At 35.6% G+C, this 21,944-nt stretch overlaps 1 protein-coding gene across 1 annotated transcript in view; it reads left to right on the top strand.

The window, feature by feature from the left end:
* The window catches only part of CCDC152 (coiled-coil domain containing 152), a 43,622-nt gene that overhangs the window by 17,098 nt on the left and 4,580 nt on the right, over positions 1-21,944 (top strand). Inside the window, exons 5-6 of the mRNA XM_003810991.6 lie at positions 5,689-5,753; positions 9,692-9,794. Of these exons, the coding sequence (XP_003811039.1) occupies positions 5,689-5,753; positions 9,692-9,794 (168 nt within the window). The remainder of the gene's footprint in view (positions 1-5,688; positions 5,754-9,691; positions 9,795-21,944) is intronic.

Genomic DNA, 21,944 nt, shown 5'->3' with positions numbered 1-21,944 from the left:
AAAATGTCAGCCAACAGTGGCCAATTAACTGATTTTGGAAAATTAATTTATGGAAAAACCATTGTATCTTTAGAAATGGTTCCACCATTAAGCAACTTCAGGGCTGAAAATGTGTCACTTTTAAGTATTCTCACTTGCACATAAAACTTGGAAACAGAATTCTAACTTTAATGAAAATCCTTCAAACTTACCTCATCTTTCTGGTAAAACATATAAGGATCTCAGAAGTTGTCACTCCCTGCTAACAACAAGTAAAACATTGAGCAAACTGAAAAATCAACATTTCTTAGACTTTTGATCAGAGAAGTGAGGTCGCAGGACAAACTGATGCATCTAAAATTGGAGACAGGGAGGCAGACTCAGAGAATCACAACTTAACAAGAGCAGAAACCTCCCTGTTTGTCAGGCTAGGAAACCCTAAAATGTAATTTTGATGAATTGCAGATGGCTCATTGTAGTCAAATCTAAGAGATTAAAAATTTCAGGGGACCCAATCCCATAGGAGAGCCCCTATAGTTTTGTAAGTTTTACCTGTGAGAGCTCTACTAAGATCTCACAGTTAAGATATGAGAAAAATTCCCTCATGTTGTTGGCTGGAGGAGAAGAAAAGTAACCATTTTGAAATAATCCACAGCTTCTGTTCTTAACAAAGCCTGACTTGAAAGAAGCTATTTTATCTGAGCCTAAACTACTGGGGTTTTAGCCGAGGATAAGCTGCCTTAGGGGAGGAAAATATCCTATTTCAGCTCCCCCTAGCCTTCCCAACTCCAGCCCACTCTAGCCATCCCATCTCACCAAAGGGGAGAGGGACTAAGAAGCATGTGGGTAACTCACAGTCCAAAGACACAGGCTTACTGAAAGACTGAGACCTAATCATAGGACTATAGAATGCTTCTCCTTCTGCAACACCTTACCATCAAATCACTAAAGGCGTATTTACTGGTACTTGGTCTTGAGCTTTGTACAAAAAATTACAAGGCACACTAAAAGAAAAAAAATAGGCAGCTTGAAGAGACAGAGAAAGCATCAAAACCAGACACGGAAATGGCAGGGATATTGGAATTATTAGACCAGAAATTTTAAAAAACTACAGTTAATATGCTAAAGGCTCTAAACAGTGTAACACAAATGAAGAATGCCTTTGTTGGACTCATTAGTAGACTAGACATAGCCTAATGAAAATAATTTCTCAGTTTCAGGAAAGATTCTCTGAGCTTGAGAATATGTCAATAGAAACTTCCGAAACTGAAATTTCAGAAAAAAAAAAAAGACTAGGAGAAAAGTAACAAAATATTCAAAAACAGTGTAATAACTACGAAAGCTGTAACAAACACTTAATGGGAATATCAGAAGAAAAATAAAGAAAGAAAGGAACAGAAGAAACATCAGAAGCAATAATGACTGAGAATTTCCCCTAATTAATATCAGATACCAAACCACAGATCCAGGAAGCTCAGTGAACACCAAGCAGGGTAAATGCTCAAAAAACTACCCATAGGCATGTCATATTCAAACTGTAGAAAATAAAAAACAAAGAAAAAATTTTGAAACAAGTGATGAAAATTATTTACCTATAAAGGACCAAAGATAGGAATTATACCCAGCTTCTTCTCAGGAACCATGCAAACAGTAAAGGAGTAGAGTGAAATATTTAAAGTGCTGAGAGAGAGAGAATAAAACACCAACCAATAATTCTGCATCCAGCAAAATTATTGTCCAGAAAGTAGAAATAAAGACTTTCTTAGACAAAAATTGAGAGTATTTGTTGCAAGTATACCAGCCTTGCAGGAAATGATGAAAGAGGAGAGAAGCAAAATGATATAGGCCAGAAACTTGGATCTACATAGAAAGGAAGAACATTAGAGAAGGAATAAGTGAAGGTAAAATAAAAACTTTTATTTTTCTTATTCTCAATTGATCTAACAGGTAACAATTTATTCAAAATTATAGCAACAGTGTATTATTAAGTAATTATAGCTTATGCATAAGTGAAATGCATGACATCAATGACATAAGGAATGAGAGGAAGGAATTATGAATACTTTAGTATAAAGTACTTGTACTACCTGAGAAGCAGTATAATGGATTTGAAAGTGGACCTGAATTCACTGTAAATGTATATTGCAAATTCTAGGACAATCACTAAAAAAAAAATAAAAATAAAAATAGAAGTATAATGGATTTGCTAAGAAAGAAGAGAAAATGGAATCACGTGAAATACTCAAAACCACAAAAGGCAGAAAAAGAATAGAAGACAAAAAATAGGATCAAAGAACAAGGTCTATGAATAGAAAAGAGTAACAAATACAGTAGATATTAATCCAACTTTATCAAAAATCACTTTGAAAATCAATAGCCTAATACACAGTTTACAAGACAGAGATTATCAGAGTGGATCAAAAAACATTACCCAACTATATCTTTCTACAAAAAAAAAGTCTACTTTAAATATAAAGGCACATATAGATTAAAAGCTAAGGGTTGGAGAAAGATATGCCGTGCTAACACTAAGAACACTGGAGTAGCTATATTCATTTCAAACAGCAGATTTTTAGAGCATGAAAAATTATCCAGGATAAAAAGGGGTATTACATAATGATAAAAGGGTTAATTCTCCAAGAAGACATAAAATTGTTTTATATATGCATCTAGCAAAGGCATCAAAAATATATGAGTCAAAGATTTATAGAACTGCAAGGAGAAATAGATGAGTCCACTATTGTAGTTGAAGATTTCAACATTCTTCTATCAGAAAATCAGTAAGGACACAGTTGAAATCAACAATAACATCAATCAATTGACTATAATGGACATCTATAGACTATTTCATCCAACAACAGCAGAATACACATTCTCCTCAAACTTAATGAATACTCACCAAGATAGATCCCATTGTGGTTTATAAAACACACCTTAGCAAATTTGAAAGACCAGAAATCATACAATGTCTGCTGTCAGGCCACAATGGAATTAAAGTAGACATCAAAAACAGAAAGGTAGATGAAAAATCTCAAAATATATGCAGATTAAAGAACACTTTTAAATAATACAGTGGTCAAAAAACAAATATCAACAGAAAATTTAAAATATTTTGAACTAAATAAAAATGAAAATACAATTTATTAAAATTTGTGAAATGCTGCCAAAACAGTGCTTAAAGAGATATTTATAGCGTTAAATGTGTATATGAGAAGACAACAAAAAACTAAAATTAATTTAAGCTTCCACTTTAGGAAATAAGAAAAAGGAGAACAAATTAAATCCAAAATAAGTAAAGAAAAGAAATAATAAAAATAAAGCAGAAATTAATAAAATTGAAAACAAGAAATCAATAGAAAGCAATGAAACTAAAAGCTGTTTTTTTGAAAAGATCAATAAAATTGACAAGTCTGTAGCCAGATGAACTAAGGAAATAGGAGAGATTACGCAAGTTAATAATATCAGAAATGAAAGAAAGGACATCACTACAAATGTCATGTTCATTAAGAGGATCATAAAGGAGACCAGCCTGGCCAACATGGTGAAACCCCATCTCTACTAAATATACAAAAATTAGCCGGGCATGGTGGTGCATGCCTGTAATCCCAGCTACTCGGGGGCCGAGGCAGGAGAATAGCTTGAACCCAGGAGGGGGAGGTTGCAGGGAGCCAAGATCGCGCCATCGCACTCCAGCCTGGGGGTCAAGAGCAAGACTTCATCTCAATAAAAAAAAAAAAAGAAGAAGAAGAAGATAATAAAGGAATACTCTGAACAACTCTGTGCTCAACTCAAATATTTGATAGCCTATGTGAAATGGACTAATTTCTTGAAAGACACAATCTGACAAACTGAAGCTATCATCAAGATTAAGATTTGTATTAAATATGACCCTTAAAAATGTAACACTTTTCCTATCGGTTTCTCATCACAACCTTTGAAAACTAATAGATTTTAGATCTTTACTTAATTTTAATACTTTGATATAATGCCTCTGCAAGTTTTATATGTGGACCCTATTTCCAAGGCTCCTCTGAATGTTACTATACTACAGAACAAACCTTCCTAAAGCATTGTTCAGATAATGTCAAAAATCTTTACTGATTTGTCATTGTTTTGTTTAGCTACTTCTTAGTTTTGTTTATAGTCAAGGTTTTAATTTTAATACTGTGATTTAATACCTCTGCAATAGTTTCATAAGTGGACTCTATTTCCAAGGCTCCTCTCAACGTTACTCTACTACAGAATAAACCTTCCTAAAGCATTGTTCAGATAATGTCAAAAATCTTTACTGATTTGTTGTTTTGTTTAACTACTTCTTGGTTGTGTTTATAGTTAAGGTTGTAGAGGGGAAATTGTAATAGGATGTCTATTGAGGCTTTTCCTGTTTACCAGGAATTAGTGACTAGGGCCCATGCCACAATTAACAACAAAATAGCTACATATTTCCATATTCTAGTGACATCTGCTAAAAAGTCGCCAAATGTTGGAGTGAGTCCAGACTCTGCATATATTTGCTACAACCACCTAAAGGACTGGAACCTCGAAGTTAAATAGAGAATTTTTTACCTCTCCTCATTTCCTGTCTCCACCCGCCAAGAGATGACCCAGAGGAAAGACAGGGAAGAGCAACTAAGGAGTAAACTAAGACTTCTTTCCCAGTTCTATTGACTCTTTACAGCCACTGATCTAGCCAGTGATAAGGATCATGAAAACTTTCAGTCGAATAGGAAATTACAGTTTTAAACCGACCTGGATGTTTAGTAATCAAAATTAACCACAGGGTTTTTAAAATTTGTTAAAAATATTAAGGTACTGTTTTCAGTTACCCAAACCAGAAACCTAAAAAGAAAAGGCTCCCCCTTTCTCTTTTGCCTCCTCTATCTAAAGGGTCACTAAATTCCTAGGTAATTCTATCATCTAAATAATAATTCTCCTCATTGCTTCCTTTTTTCCATACTGCCGCTGACGTAATTTAGGTTCCTGTTATCTCTTACTTGACCTATAGTTACTGATCTCCATTCCTGTAAGGGTCAAAACCCTCTCATTCATCATCCACATTGCCAGATAATCGTTTTAGCATGTAACTCTCATTATTTCACTTCTGCACTATTCAGAATTCTTTGATGACTCCCTGTAACCTCTAAAACCAAAATCCAAAATTGTTCATCTAGAATATGTCTACCTAGTGATAGGATCCCAACCTATATAGCATCTCCTGCTCACACTTTACACTTCAACAATACCGTACTTGAATTGTAGTTTTTCCAGGCTGTATTCACTCAAGCCCATGGTCTTCTGTGCGATTTTCTGTATTTAGAATGCTCTCTCTTAACATGGGGTAAGCCTATCACTTAAATCTCGTCTCAAGTAGCTTCTCTTCTCTAAATCCTTTCCTGACTTCAAGCTGCCCTAGGTTTTCTTTTTACAGATTCCTGTAGTATTTCAGATATACTGCCATTAAAGAGCAATTATCATAGCATATTATAACTACTAACACATTTGACTCAGCACTAGGCTGTAAGTTCTTTGAAGAGCAGTAACTCTTTTCACTTTCATATTCTCAGTGTCTAGCGTGATGCCTGATGTGTAGCAGCTGCTGGATGCATGTTTGTTGAATGCATACATAATGGAAGCTAAAATGTTGAACATATTTTCATATTAATTGAAAAGTGCTATATATTATGATGTTCTTTGATTATTCTTACACAGGTGAAAATGAACAACTAAAAATAAGTGCTGATCTTATAAAAGAGAAGTTAAAGTCTCATGAACAGGTGAGTTTATGTATCATTCTATTCAGTCAAGTCCCTGTGGAGATTTATCTTTTCAAATTAGGAAAAAAAAAAGAGGTTTTTAAATTAATAAACACAGCCAAATGTTTGTGGGTGTGTGTGTGTGTGGAGATATACGTATATATGCCAAAATCTTTAGTAAATGACAATTTGTTTTCAAAGCAATACTAGTTTTAAGAGTTTTTTTTTTTTTACAAAATATAATGTACTAACAAATAACTTGCATTACTTTTTCTTTCTACCAAAAAGAGATGCAGTTATTTTGCTACATATTTTTCAATTATGTTAATAGAGGTTTTACTCTAGTAAACTCTATTTGTTACTACTTGTGAACTTTCTTATTATAATGTAAATGAATCTATACTCTTTATGATTTGGGTAATCATTACACCATTCCAATACAGGGGGCATTTCATGTGGATCACAAATTATTTCTCTCCCAGGAGCCACCATACCCTCTGCTACTTTTCCTTATCTCCTGTAGGAACAGTGTAGTGACAGCAGTTGTAGAACACATGAACAGTGTCTAAAAAGCATAAAAGATGCTAAATAAATGTCAGTTCCCTCTGCTCTTTGAGAGGTTCATTATGCTAACTTCCTCATCTCTCAAGAGCTAATATGTCAAATTCTAGCAGACAAAAGATCCTCAAAACTCAAGTTGAATCTATAGGAGCCTTCAACTTGAAGAATCTTCTCTAAATTCAGTCTGGTTCCTCATCTGAGGACCCTCTGAAGAAATCTGCCCAGAACTTCTGGTTAATCCTGTACAGTAATAAGTAGCATTCTGGCTATGCTCTTAGAAAATTTAGCTTTTCATCACCAATTTTGAGATGGTTTTTAAGTATTTCTGAAATGAATCCTACCCTTTCTCCTCCTTTCTTTTCCTTTTTCCCTTTATTCTTTCCCAATCCTTTTGATATATTGACTCTAGATCTCAAAAATAGATGGTAAAGTCAGGTTGTAATTGGGGTGGGGAACCAGGGGGAGAAAATTTGACCTACTTTCCTTTCTAAAACTTCAAGCACTAGGATACTGCTTTGTTGAGAATACTACAGGAATGTTCAGAGGGGAAGAAATTAAAGAGAAAACACCACAACCCAAGAGTCTGAATTTCTTACTTAGTGGCTGCCCAAAGCAAACTATGACAACGCAGATTTGCTAATTCAAAACCTCTGAACACATCTAAAATTCATGGAGAAAACTCCCCAGGAACAAACTCAGGAGGTACCCAATAGCAGTATTTGTGAGAGTAGAAGGATTTTGCAACTTGTATAGAGAGAATCATTGTTTTTTATATCAAGAGTGAAACCGGAGGCTATTCCTTGGAATTTAAAATTCCCAGAAAGCATATAAAAAGAAGACAACCAATTGTAACCTATTGGGGATTAGTCTCCTTAGAAAAATGAAAAGATTACATTTTTTAGGAATGGCACAGGCTAAAATGGAAGAGAAGATCTAGTGAGATAGAGCTTGGCTCAACCCAGATAGAATAGTCTTCATGCCTGGAGGCTGAAATGCAAATCCTGGGTCTCACCGAATTAACTGGCAGCATTCCACTTTCCTGGTGACATCTTCCTGTGGCAAAAATCAGTGGAGAATAGAAAGGTACATAGGTTTGTCTCTTGTGGTTTCTCAGAGCAGCAACAGCTTAGTGCACACAGTTGTCAGGAGTAGTTTATAAAAGCTGCTCTGTAGTTGCCCATCTAGAAGTCTAGATACATAGAAAATGGCAATTTGTGGGATTGCCAGCTGGGTTCACCTGCCCAGTTTTAATTAGAACCGAGAAGTTGAATAGCTTTGTCCATTCCTACAAGTTGCCTGGCAGGATAAGTAGAACAAACAGGAATCCAGACAAAATCTCTTGAACTGAGATAATATGGAGGAATGTATGCCAATTTTTAATTGTGGGCATAGAAGCCAGTGTGTCTTGACCTGTTTTAAATTGTTTAACCTCCTCAATACCATGAAATATCTATTAAAAGCTATGAATCCTCACTGGGAAAAATGTGCACACACACACACACACACATGCACACACAAATAAATACATGTATAATTTTACATTAAAATTTGGAAGTTGATCAAAAGCCTATTCACTGGGTCTAGGTTAACAGTTCTTACCTAAATAATTCTTATTGGTACTCCCATTCATTCAAGAAATATACATCAAGATATATGTGTGTGCACATATATACATGTATTTACACACAAGGAGTTGGGAACACAATGGTGAGTCCCAGCTGTTAAGTATTAGAGGCTTTTATTGACCTCTTGCCTTTATTATTGCCTTTTTATTACTATCATACTTAACTTTTATTCTTCCTGCTTTCCTTTTCTCTTGCCTACATTTTAGGCCTCTGAATAATTTCTTCATGTAGGACCATACCCCTGGTAAAGTTGTAAAATTTATCTTCACAATTGTAAAATAACTGTCTTCCATCACCACTCTCAATGCTCCTCTCCCTGTTCTTAGCATAATAAATCACCCCTATCCTTCAACAACCTAAGAAGCTAATCTCAGGCAGCTGTCAAACAGTTTGCAAATCCCAAACTCATCTTTCTCTCTATGCCTCCTCATAAAGCATACACTTACCATGGGTAATGCTTAATCTTGCTCTGGGAATTAGGAATATTTATATAATTTTTGGAAACAGAAGTTCAGCTTGCATTCAAAGAGACTCATCTTACATTATAGTAAGCTTGCTAGCTATTGAACAGTGCCTTTTGTTGGCTCTAATGTATGGTTTTGGCTTATATTGAACATACCTTAATTCTGTAGTGGCATTTATTCATAAAATTAAATATTTTGAGCATCCTTAATATTCTAAACCCTGGTAATGAGTATCCAGAAAGCAAAGATAAAAAAAGACATTGTTTCTGTAATATCTTTATCTTATCTCCTTGGATCAGAAATTGATCTTTCTTATGGAATTCATGAAGCAGAGAGTAGAGTGGTGGTTAGGCTGTGGTGGAGGCAGCAATTGGGGAGATGTTGGTGAAAGGATAAAAAAATTTAGTTGGAAAGGAGGAATAGAATCAGGAGAGCTATTGTACAATTTGGTGATTGTTATCAATAACGATGTATCATAGACTTCAAAATTGCTAAGAGAGTAGTTTTTTAATGTTCTCACCACAAAAAAGTGATAAATATGTGAGGCAAATGGATATACCTCACATATTTAACATATATTTAACATATCCATAATATAGATATGTTAATTGGCTTGAGTTAGGCATTCCACAATGTATACATATATTAAAACATGATGTTGTACATCATAAATATATATAATTTTTAATTTTCAAATTAAAAATTTAAATTTTTTTTTTTGAGACAGAGTCTCGCTCTGTCCCCCAGGCTGGAGTGCAGTGGTGCCATCTCGGCTCACTGCAAGCTTCAGGGCCTCCCGGGTTCACGCCATTCTCCTGCCTCAGCCTCCCGAGTAGCTGGGACTACAGGTGCCCACCACCACGCCCAGATAATTTTTTTGTATTTTTAGTAGAGACGGGGTTTCACCGTGTTAGCCAGGATGGTCTTGATCTCCTGACCTCGTGATCTGCCTGCCTTAGCCTCCCAAAGTGCTGGGATTACAAGCGTGAGCCACCACACCGGGCCAAAAATTTAAATTAAAAAATAAATACTTTATACATACAAAAAATAAAATAAAATGGGTCTATCTCAAAGCTGATTATTCAAACAATGAACAATATTTTTCCTTGTAGATACAACTTTTAATTATTAGAAAGGTGAAATTGTTCATTTATATTACATTTATAGTACCTTTTAAAAAAGTAACATAAATGGAGAATTTTTAAAGTATTTAAAAAGTAATATGAATGGAGAATTTCACCTTTCTAGGAATCAGAAGTTATATATACATATTTAAATTTTAAAAATTAATATATATTTTAATCTTTAGGAATATAAGAATAATATTGCCAAACTTGTAAGTGAAATGAAAATCAAAGAGGAGGGATATAAGAAAGAAATAAGCAAACTTTATCAGGACATGCAGAGAAAAGGTAAGTCTAAAATAAACTTGCTTTTTTGTTATTGATTCAAGAGATATAATGTGTGGGTTTGTTACATGGGTATTTCGTATAATGCTGGTGTTTGGGCTTCTAGTGAACTCATCAATTATATAGTGAACATAACTCGTGGTAGATCATTTTTCAACCCTCACCCCTCCCACCCTCCCTTCTTTTGGAGTTCCCAGTGTCTATGGTTTCTATCTTTATGTCAATGACTACCCATTGTTTAGCTCCCACTTATAAGTGAGTACATGCAGTATTTGACTTTCTGTTTCTCAGTTAGTTCACTTAGAATGATGCCCTCCAGCTCCAACCATGTTGGCAAATAACTCAGTTTTATTCTCTTTTACGGCTGCATAGTATTTCATGGTGTATATATACCACATTTTCTTTATCCAATCCATCATTGATGTGCACTTAGGTTAATTCCATGACTTTGCTATTGTTAACAGAACTGTGATAAACATGCAAGTACAAGTGTCTTTTTGATAAAACAATTTATTTTCCTTTGGGTAGATACCCAATAGTAGGATTACTGGGTTGAATAGTAATTCTATTTTTAGTTATTTGAGAAATCTTTGTAATGTTTTCCATAGGGGTGAAACTAATTTACATTCCCATTAACAGTGCATTATTGTTCCCTTTACTCCACATTCCTGACAATATCTGTTATTTTTTTGACTTTTTAGTAATACTCATTTTGACTATTAGTCATTTTGACTGGTTTGAGAAGTTATCTTATTGTGGTTTTAACTTGCATTTCTCTGATAATTAGTAATGTTGAACATTTTTTCATATGCTTGTCAGCTGTGTGTATGTCTTCTTTTGAGAAGTGTCTGTTCAAGTCCTCTTTGCCCACTTTGTATTGGGGTTGTTTTTGTCTTGTTGATTTGTTTAACTTCTTTGTAGATTCTGGATATTAGTCCTTTGGTGGATATACGTCTTGCAAATATTTTCTCCCATTCTGTAGGTTGTCTGTTTATGCTGTTGATTGTTTCTTTTGCTGTACAGAAACTCTTTAAATCCGATTTGTCTATTTTTGTTTTTGATGCATTTGCTTTTGAGGTCTTAGTCATAAATTCTTTGCCTAGGCCAATGTCCAGAAGAGTTTTTCCTGTGTTTTCTTTTAGGATTTTTATACTTTAAGGTCTTACACTTAAGTCTTTAATCAATCTTGAGTTAATTTTTGTGTATGGTAAGGGATGGAGGTCCAGTTTAATTCTTTTTCATATGGCTAACCAGTTTTCCCAGCACTGTTTGTTATAATAAATAGGGAATCTTTTCCTCATTGTTTATTTTTGTAGAATTTTTGAACATTAGTTTGTTGCAGGTGTGTGGCTTTATTTCTGGGTTCTTTATTCTGTTTTACAGATCTATGTTTCCATTTTTGTACTAGTACCATGCTGTTTTGGCTATTATAGCCTTGTAGAATAGTTTGAAGTAGGGTAACGTGATGCCTCCATCTTTGTTCTTTTTGCTTAGAATTACTTTGACTATTCAGGCTCTGTTTTGGTTCCATATAAATTTTAAAGCTGCTTTTTCTAATTCTGTGAAAACTTACATTGTTAATTTGATAGAAATTGAATATGTAGATTGCTTTGGGTAGTATAGTCATTTTGATGATATTGATTCTTCCTATCCATGAGCATGGAATGCTTTTTCATTTGTTTGTGTCATCTATTATCAAACTGTTTTGTTCTCCTTGTAGAGGTTTTTCATCTTCTTTGTTAAATGTATTTCCAGGTAATTTTGTGTGTGTATGGTAATTGTTAATGGGATTGAGTTCTTGATTTGGTTCTCAGCTTGAGTGTTGTTGGTTTATAAGAATGCCACTGATTTTGATGCATTCATTTTGTATCCTGAAACTTTACTGAAGTCATTTGTCAGGTCTAGGGGGACTCTTTAGGGTTTTCTAGGTGTAGAATCTTTTAGATGAATCTTTAGGGCTTTCTAGATGTAGAATCATATTATCAGCAAACCGATAAAATTGGACTTCCCCTTTTCCAATTTGAATGGCTACTATTTATTTCTCTTTCCTGATTGCTCTAGCTACAGACTTTCAGTACTATGTTGAATAGGGGTGGTGACAATGGATATCCTTGTTTTGTTCCAGTTCTTAGGGGACATGCTTTCAACTTTTCCCCATTCAGGATGATGTTGGCTGTGGGTTTGTCATGTATGGCTTTTGTTATTTTGAGGTATGTTCCTTCAATGCCTAGTTTTTAGGGTTTTTATTATAAAGGGTGTTGGATTTTACCAAATGCTTTTTCTGCATATACTGAAATGATAATATAGTTTTTGTTTTTAATTCTGTTTGTGTAGCAAATCACATTTATTGACTTGCATATATCGAACCATCCTTGCATCCCTGAAATAAGGCCGTTTGATCCTGATGAATTATCTTTTTGATGTGTTACTGGATTCTGTTTTGTTGGGGATTTTTGAATCTATGTTTATCAGGGATATTGGCCTGTTGTTTTATTTTTTATTAGGTCCTTGCCAGATTTTGGTATCAGCATGATACTGGTTTCATAGCATGAGTTAGAGAGGCCTCCCTCCTCCTCAATTTTTTGGAATAGTTTCAGTAATATTGGTACCAACTCTTCTTTGTACATGTGGTAGAATTTGGCTGGCCTGTAAATACTCTAGTCCTGGGATTTTGTTGTTGTTGGTGGTGGTGGTATATTTTTTATTATTTATTCAATTTTATAACACATTAATGGCCTGTTCAGAATTTCAGTTTCTTCCTGGTTCAATCTCTGGAGGTTGTATGTTTCCAGAAATTTTTCCATTTGCTCTAGATTTTCTAGTTTGTGCACATAGAAATGTTCATAGTAGTCACTGAAGATCTTTTGTATTTCTGTGGTATTAGTTGTAATGTCAACTTTATCATTTCTGATTGTGCTTATTTGGAAACTTCTGTTTCTCTCTGTGTTTCTTGGTTAATCTAGCAAGTGATCTATCACTTTTGTTTGTCCTTTCAAAAAACCCAGTTTTTGTCTCACTGATCCTTTGTATGGATTTTTGGAGTTTGGTTTTCATCTCATTTTCACTTAGTTCTTCTCTGATCTTTTGTTATATCTTTTCTTCTGCTACCTTTGAGTTTGGTTTGTTCTTGTTTTTCTGGCTCATTTAGGTGCAACATTGGGTTGTTAATGTTACATCTGTCTTCCTCAGGTAGGCATTTAGTGCTATAAACTTTTCTCCTAATACTACTTTTGTGTATCCTAGAGGTTTTGGTATGTTATGACTGCGTTTCCTTTTGTTTCAAAATAAGTTTTTATTTCTGTTTTTTTTGTTGTTGTTTTTTACCCAAAAGTCAACCAGGAGCAAGTTGTTTGGTTTCTATGTATTTGTGTGGTTTTGCAAGTTCCTTTTGGTATGGATTTCTGATTTTATTCCATTATGGTCCACATATACATTTGATATAATTTTATTTAAAAAATTATTGAGACTTGTTTTATGATCAAGCATATGGTCAATTTTAGACAATGTTCTATGCACAGATGAGAAAAAATGTATATTCTGCAGTTGTTGAGTGGAATGTTCTGTAGATGTCTATTAGGTTCATTTGGTCAAAAGTCCAATTAAAGTCCAGAGTTTCTTTATTATTTTTCAGCCTCCATGATCCAGTAGACTGGTCTCCAAGCTTTTAAATTATTCCTTCTGCTTGGTCTAGTCTGTTGCTAAAACTCTCAACTATATTTTAAAATTCGTTTAGTGAATTTTTTAATTCCAGAAGTTTTTGTTTTGTTTTGCTTTTTAAAATGTGGCTACCTCCTCTTTTATATCCTGAATCATTTTCTTGGTTTCTCTGTGTTGGTTTTCAACTTTCTCTTGATCTCTTTGAGTTTCCTTGCAATCCATATTTTGAATTTTTTATCTGTCAATGGGGCATTGACAACCCCACTACTATTGTATAGCTGTCTATCTATTCTCTTAGGTTTAATAATATTCGTTTTATAAATCTGGGTGTTCCAGTGTTGGGCACAGTTAAATCTGCTTGTTAAGTTTTTTGTTGAATTGAAGACTTTATCATTGTATAATAGTAGTTAGGTAATTATATAGTAGTTAGGTAATTGCTGAATTGAAGCCTTTATCATTATATAATACCCTTCTTTGTCTTTTTTACTGTTGTTGGTTTAAAGTCTGTTTTAATTGATACAAGAATGTCAACTCCTGTTCTTTTTCATTTTCTATTTGCATGGTAGATCTTTCGTCACCCCTTTACTTTGAACCTATGGTGTCATTACACATAGGATGGGTCTCTTGAAGTCAGTAGATGGTTGAGTCTTGTTTTATTAACCCAATTTGCCAATCTGTGTATTTTAAGTGGAACGTTTAGGCTGTTTATGATTCATATTTATATGTGACATTTTGTTCCCTTTAGAGTGTTGTTAGTGAGCTTTATAGTCTCAGTTGTTTGTTTTATAGGATCTGTGAACTTTGTACTTCTGTGTGCTTTTATGGTAGCAAGTATTGTCCTTTTGTTTCCATGTTTAAAACTCCTTTGAGCATTTCTTGTAGGTCTGGTCTGGTGATGATGAATACCTTTAGCACTTACTTATTTGGAAAAAACTTTATTTCTCCTTCCTTGTTTGGTGGATATAAAATTCTTGGATGGCATTTTTTTTTTTCTTTAAGAAAGCTAAAAAGAGGACCTCAGTTTCTTCTGGCTTGTAAGGCTTCTGTAAGAAGTCTGCCGTATAATCATTAGACTATTTAAGGTCAATGCCAAAATAAAAAAAAAAACCCTCAAAGGCAGCTAGAGAAAATAGCCAAATTACCTATAAATGAAATCCAATCAGGCTAACATAGTAGACTTCTTACAGAAGCCTTACAAACCAGAAGAGACTGAGGTCCTCTTTTTAGCCTTCTGAACTCAAACTCACAACCTCAGGTAAACTGCCTGCCTTGGCCTCCCAAAGTGCTGGGATTACAGGCATGAGCCACCGCGCCTGGTCCTTCATCTGTATGTGTCTGGGATAGTAGCTGTCCAAATATTTTTGCCATTTGCTTGTTGAATTGTTTGACTTCTTCTTACTGAATTCTTAGTGTTCTTTATATATTTTTGGATATAAATCCTTTATCAAATATCTATCTGCAAGTCTATGGATTGTCTTTTCATTTTCTTAACAGTATTAAAGAACATAAATTAATAACTGATGAAGTCCAATTTATAACTTTTGCCTTATTGTTGGTGCTTTTTGTTGCTTTCCAAGAAGTTGTGCCTATGTGGTCCTGTAGCTTCCCATGGACCTGCAGGTTCCCCGTACTTGCCAAACTCAGAGCAGCTTGTGGGGTGTATTTGCAGGGGATTTGGTGGTATGGTGATGCAAAGACAGAGATCCTTTGGGCAGTAGCAGTGGCCCACGACAGGTACACAGCCAGTACAGCACCCACCATCTCAGTTCAGGCCTGAGGCATATGCAGGCATGCCTGCATGAGCTAGCCACCTGGTTTTCTTTCCTCAGGAAGTTCCTAAGTGACCACCAACAGTATTGCCCAGTGTCACAAGGGCAGACGACCTCCTTAGTAGTTTGGCAGTCAGCAGATTGTTGCAGGAGTGAGGAAAGCCAAGAAGCACCCTCACTTACCCTTTCTGCAGGGCTCTGAGTTCCTTTGGTGTTGATCTCTGCTAGACTCTTGCTGCCTTCGTTTTCTGCACTTTGGCTTCTTCCTGTGGGCTCTCTGACAGATCCTGGCTCTCTTCCCTCAGTTTTCGTTTCAGAACATGTCCATTTACAAGTAACTTTGATCTCTTTGAGAAGAACTAGCATCCAACATTCCTAGACAGCCATGTTGGCCAGGGTGGTCTCGAATTCCCAACCTCAAGTAATCCACCTGCCTCGGCCTCCCAAAGTGCTGAGATTACAGGCATGAGCCACTGCACCTAGCCCCTTGATGCATTTTAATTTTGGTTTTGTACCTTCCTATATATTTATGTATGTAAATACAACATTTCTAAATTTGGTTCCTAGTATTTACACTTAATGTCATCTAATGTGAAACAGTTTGTATTCTTATAAAATTAAAATTAGTATTAAATGTATAATTAATAATTTTTATGTATAGTAAAGCATATTGAATATAATTTCACTAATGAAATTTTCCTCCTTCAGTAAAGCAGATCTCATAAGCCTATGTTGAGGGTTAATCGGTTTTATATGGTTGTTGAAAACCTTCCTTAATGAGCCTATCTTTATGCACATCATATGCAGCAATTAACTTAAAATGGGTAATAAGTTACATGTAAAACCTACATCTGTAAAATTACCAGAAGAAAGCATAAGAGATTATCTTTGTGATCTTGAGTTAGGCACAACTTCTTGGAAAGCAACAAAAAGCACCAACAATAAAGGCAAAAGTTCTAAATTGGACTTCGTCAAAGTTATTAATTTATGTTCTTTAATACTGTTAAGAAAATGAAAAGACAATCCATAGACTTGGAAATGGATATTTGATAAAGGATTTATATCCAAAAATATATAAAGAACACTAAGAATTCAATAAGAAGAAGTCAAACAACTCAACAAGGAAATGTCAAAAATATTTGGACAGTTACTATCCCAGAGACATACAGATGAAGGGCCAGGCACAGTGGCTCACACCTGTAAATCCCAGCACTTTGGGAGGCCAAGGCGGGCGGATTACCTGAGGTCGGGAGTTCGAGTTCAGAGACATACAGATGAAAAATAAGCCATGAAAAGATACTCAACATAATTAGTAGGTAGGGAAATGCAAATTAAAACCTCACACCTTTTAGAACAGGTAAAATCTTAAAAATTATCAATGCCATGTTGATAATGCCAAATGGAGCAACTGGAACTCTGAAACATTATTACTGGGACTATAAAATGGTACAGTCACTTTAAAAATAGTTTGGCAGTTTTTTAAAAATGCAATGAGTTAATTTGGGTCCTCTGCGAAACAGATGCCAAGACAGGATTAGACATTTGAGAAGTTTATTGGGGAAAACATTTGTGAGGGTAAATGGGAAGGGAACCAGGAGAGACTGGGTAAGCTGTCAGTCTGTAATACAGGTTTAACCTCTGTGAGGAAGAGAAGAAAAGAAGGAATCTTGGGTAGGGAAAGTGTTAGATTGTAACATTTTCTAAGAAAGTTTCAACAAAGTTGAGCCAAATTTGCCCATTAAATAAGTTCTGCAACTTTCAGGAATAAGCTTGCCTTCGTAGCCCTATCAAGCTCAGTCATTGACTGGGAGTAGCTCTTGAGAAGTATGACCTCAGCGTAAACATGGTCATGAAAACAGGGAGTCAATTATGCTCTCCGAAATTGGAGATCTAATAGGTGCATTTTCATGGCTACAACACTCCACCTACTGTACTACACAGAGTTACTTCTCTACATGAGTTCATGTAGCAACTCTTCTGTGGTTCTTGTTGGCCTCTCTTCCTAAAGGGATACCTAGAAGTATTATTTAAGTGTTCTTCCTAGTGACCTGACCATATATTTAGCCAATGGGTTCCAGATCCCAAAATTGGTTCAGGTCTGGAGACTGAGAAAAGGATGATAATTTTTTAATTGAGGCATGTACCCTAAGCCTTGTGTTCTTCCGTTTTTGTTTTTTTTTAATTGTAGTACCTGTTAAGCAGAATTGGCTATCCATCTATTAACTATCTCTACAACTATCTGCACATCAAGTCTTTTTGGCTGCTCTCAGCCTTCCTGGTAATTTGGTAATTGTGGCCTCCTGCCTTTTGGCAGTTAAGCACTATCATCTGGCTTTTATTACTTTGTGGTGGAGAGGCCTGCCATCCCCATGGGTATTAATGAACCTAGCTCTATGGCAACCTATTTTACTGTCAACCCTGGCTTGCAAAGGAGACTGACCACTGAATTTTTTGTGATACTTTTTTACCCCTCACCAGCACATTTCTGGTGGCCTTGGCTAATAATGTGTCTTCTGGGCCCTCCTGAAGAACATAATCCTTTTGTAGGTTGTCTTACCTCATGTAATATATTCCTACTAGCATGCCAACTTTCTACAGCCTCCTTATTTCTTTCTTTACTATCTGTCAGGCAGCTCAGATATTTTCACTTCACTCAGCTTTGGTCATTGCTTTCTTTAGAGGTTTAAGGCCACTCTAGCAGAGCATTTGCCCCATCTCCTAGGGCCCTTGCTAGGATATTACGTCTGTTGTCCCTGAAGAGTAATGCTGAGTCAATGAATTCTTGCTTACCTAGTCTTACTTTCTATCTTCTTTGATCCAGCAGCCTCAAAATCTGTTCTCAGGGATACTCACATAGCTCTTCCCAGTACAACCTAGATAATTCTTGCAGATACTTTTAGATATAATCACTTTTCTCCCTTATCTCCCAGCCAAGTTATGGTGCATCTTGACCCTAGTTATTGACCTAACAGCCAAAAGAGGAGATCGAGGCAGCTTCTGAGAGCAGCCTCTGCATCCTTCACCACAGGGGAATTGCTAGCTTTTACTAGGAAAGAGTGGGCCACCTCTTCAGACTCCAAGGGCTTAGGGAAATCTTTAGAGCTAGCATCCTCAGAGGCATCCATCCACATGTTTCCATTCTATTTTTCAGGATCTCAGGTCTTTCCAACCGGGGTCCAAATTTTATCATAGTGGAACTGCTTTGGCTAAGCATTTAAACATCTCTGGAGTTCTTCAAATCTATTAGATTTTCTGTTGCTTAGCTGTGTTTGGTGTTCCATTACCAGAGGTAAGGACATGTTTGTAAGCTACCAAAGAGATCTCTCACTCTCACATTTATTCTTTAATTCTGTAACTTTTTGCTAACAGCCCTCAATTTCTCATTATCCTTTAGTATAATGTCAATTTAATTTAGCAGTAACCAGATAACTCTACTGCGTTTGTGGGCATTATTTCCATCCATATTTCAAATGTCTTAATGATAACTAATGTCTTGTGAGGCATTCCCCACCACCAGAACATTTTTCCAGATTACTTCTGGTGAAATCTGTAGTAATTATTAACACCATTGTATACTAGGAACTACCAGTGCTCCACATACCACTAAGGATGGCTTCTTCATTGCCCAGAAAGTGGTAAGTGAGCCCATCTTAGAACCCCATTATACCTGTTTCCTTGTGCTAGTTCAGGTCCTTAAAGGAGGAAACACCAAGATAGGATTAGACATCTCCCAGAATTGGCCCACAGTAGTATTCCTTCCATACCCTGTCATTGACTAGTTGCAACCATAGAAGCATGGCCTCAGCTTAAATGCAGTAATGGATTTTAGAGTGCAGGAGCTGGGGCAAGTGATCAGTTAGGATTCCTGAGATCTGAGAGGCTCATTGTCATGGCCGCCACATAACACACCATCTGACCCAGCATTCGCACTCCTGGTATTTACCCAAGAGGAATGAAAGCATATGTCTACCCAAAGACCTGTTTGTGAATGTTTACAGCAACCTTATTCATCATGGCCCAAACCTGGAATCTAGCAAATCCATTAACATAAATAAACAAATCATGGTACATCCATGTAATGGAAATTACTCAGCAATAAAAAGCAACAAACTGCTGATACATTCAACATTACAATCACTTCAGAAGCAATATGCTAAATCAAAGAAGCCAGACACAAAAGTCCACATACGATATAATTCTGTTTATACAACATTCTTGAAAACGAAAATTATGGTGACAAAAATCAGATCAATGTGTGCCAGTATTTGAGCAAAAGGATAGATTATAAAGGGGCACAAGGGCTCCTTTTGAAGTGATAGAAAAATTTTACCTGATTGTGGTGATGGTTAGATTCCTGTATATGGTCCTCGAAACTCCTCAAACTGTACGCCTCAAAAGAGATTTTGCTATATATGAATTATGCTGCAGTAAATCTGACTTTAAAAATACAAAAAAACCTAAGCAAGCTCAATTATAAACATTTTTAAAAGGAAATAAATATAAATTCATTTATGATCCAGATAATGGCATTATCAGATATATAATTTACAATGACTCTGATTAATATAATCAAAGAAATAAAGAACTTGGGGAATTTTTTTTGTTTGTTTTTTTGGAGACACAGTCTCACTCTGTCACCCAGGCTGGAGTGCAGTGTTGCCATCTCGGCTCACTGCAACCTCCACCTCCCAGGTTCAAGCAATTCTTCTGCGTCAGCCTCCTGAGTAGCTGGGCCCACATGCACGTGTCACCATCCCCGGCTAATTTTTGTATTTTTAGTAGAGACAGGGTTTCACCATGTTGGTCAGGCTGGTCTCGAACTCCTGACCTCAGGTGAGCCACCTGCCTCAGCCTCCCAAAGTGCTGGGATTACAGGTGTGAGCCACCAAGCTCAGCTGGACTTGGGGAATTTTTATGGAGAACTGGAAATTATACTAGAGAAGTAGATGGAAAAGTAAGTGCTAAAAACACAGTAGGTAAAAATAAAGTTTCACTGTATTGGTTTAATAGCCAATTAGATACACTGGAGATAGAATTAGTAAGCTGGAGAACAGGTTAGAAGAAAATATCTACTCTGAGACAGGGAGAAGCAAGAAAATGGCATATACAGAAAAGAACATGTGAGATATAGGAACTGGTAGTAAAGTCTGTGAAAGGTTGTTGTCTCTCATCTAGTGTTGGGCCTAAAGTTGCTGCAGTCAGAAAGGCCTACAGGTAAAAAGAAAAGTTGGATATCAAGTGGAAATACTGAGAACAAACTGGAATTTGCATCTTTCTTATACCTCCTTCGACCTTAATGACATGACGACCTGCAGGAAAAGATGGTGCCCTACGCCATTGAGCTTCAAGGACACCTGGCCTGAGACTTCTAGCAGCTAAAAAAAGAAATCTGTTGGGAGCTTAAGAAGCTGTGGAACCAAATGTTTTTCCTTATCACTGAGATGATCCATTGATAAGTGACAACTTGTATAAATTGCACTGTTCCCTGGGGCTCTACATTGACCTTCAAAAAATAATAGCTGCTGATTTGGTGAGCCGGAAGGCCAGCAACACCATGTGTGAACTGAAACACTGCCCAGCATCCTATACTAAACATCAGAGAAAATTAGTTCTTGCTATACTTCCATCTTCCAAACCTTGTGGAGATTTCTCTTATGGCTAACTCTACCTTAGAACATATAGACAAGGGAATTCTGGAAAACATAGTTCTAATTTAGCTAAGTTAACATAGTACAAAAACACCAAAGACAAAAGGGGGAATAAATGGAGTTAAAATGTTTTTAAGGTTTGTATCATGTCCATAAAGTGATAAAAGTACTAATTTTATTAAATTCTAATAAGTCAAGTATGCATGCTATAAACTCTAAGGTAACCACTAAAGGAAGAATAAAAGAATATTTATCAAGCTAATGATTATCAATCTAATAGAGGAGGAAAAAAGGGAAGTAAAAATAGTTATTCTGTCTAAATGAAGATGAGAAGAGAGAAATGAACATAAAATGTAAAAGCCAACGAATAATAAGCTAGTTGATTTAAACCCAAATATATTACTAAATGCATTAAGTTAAACTTGAATGAATTTCCAATTAAAAGACAAAGATTGCCAGATTGAATAAGTATAAAAATCTGCTACTATGCTGCTTTCAATATACCTAAAATACAAAACTATAGAAAGATTTAAAATAAAAGATGGAAAAGGATATAACATGCAAATAGTAGCCAACATGAAGCTGGCATAGCTATACTAATATTGGACAAAGTATACTTTAAAGCAAGAAGCAGTTCTAGAGCAAAAGATGGATATTTTGTGATGTAAAGTGTTTGATTTACCAGGGAAATAAAACAACAATTCTAAATGTATATGCACCAAGTAAAATTCACAGAACTAGTAGGTGACAGACAAATCCACAATCATAATGAGAGACTTTAATTCACCTTTTAGTGGTAGAAAAGTACATACAAATATGCAAAATTAGTAATGATATAGAAAATTTAAGCAACAAAATAAACAACTGATACTAATTGACATAAATGATATACCCAATAAATGCGGAATACGTATTATTTTCAAGTGTGCATGGAACATTTAAGAAAGTTGACCATATCATAAATGAAAAAGTAAATTTCAACCTATTTCAAAGGTTTAAATCATACAGAATAGGATCTACAAATTTATTATCTAAATATCTATATCAGAATACCATTTGACCCAGCCATCCCATTACTG

This window comes from Pan paniscus, chromosome 4, assembly GCF_029289425.2.
Source record: "Pan paniscus chromosome 4, NHGRI_mPanPan1-v2.0_pri, whole genome shotgun sequence".
NCBI lineage: Eukaryota > Metazoa > Chordata > Mammalia > Primates > Hominidae > Pan > Pan paniscus.
This window is presented reverse-complemented; position numbering and strand designations above follow the sequence as displayed.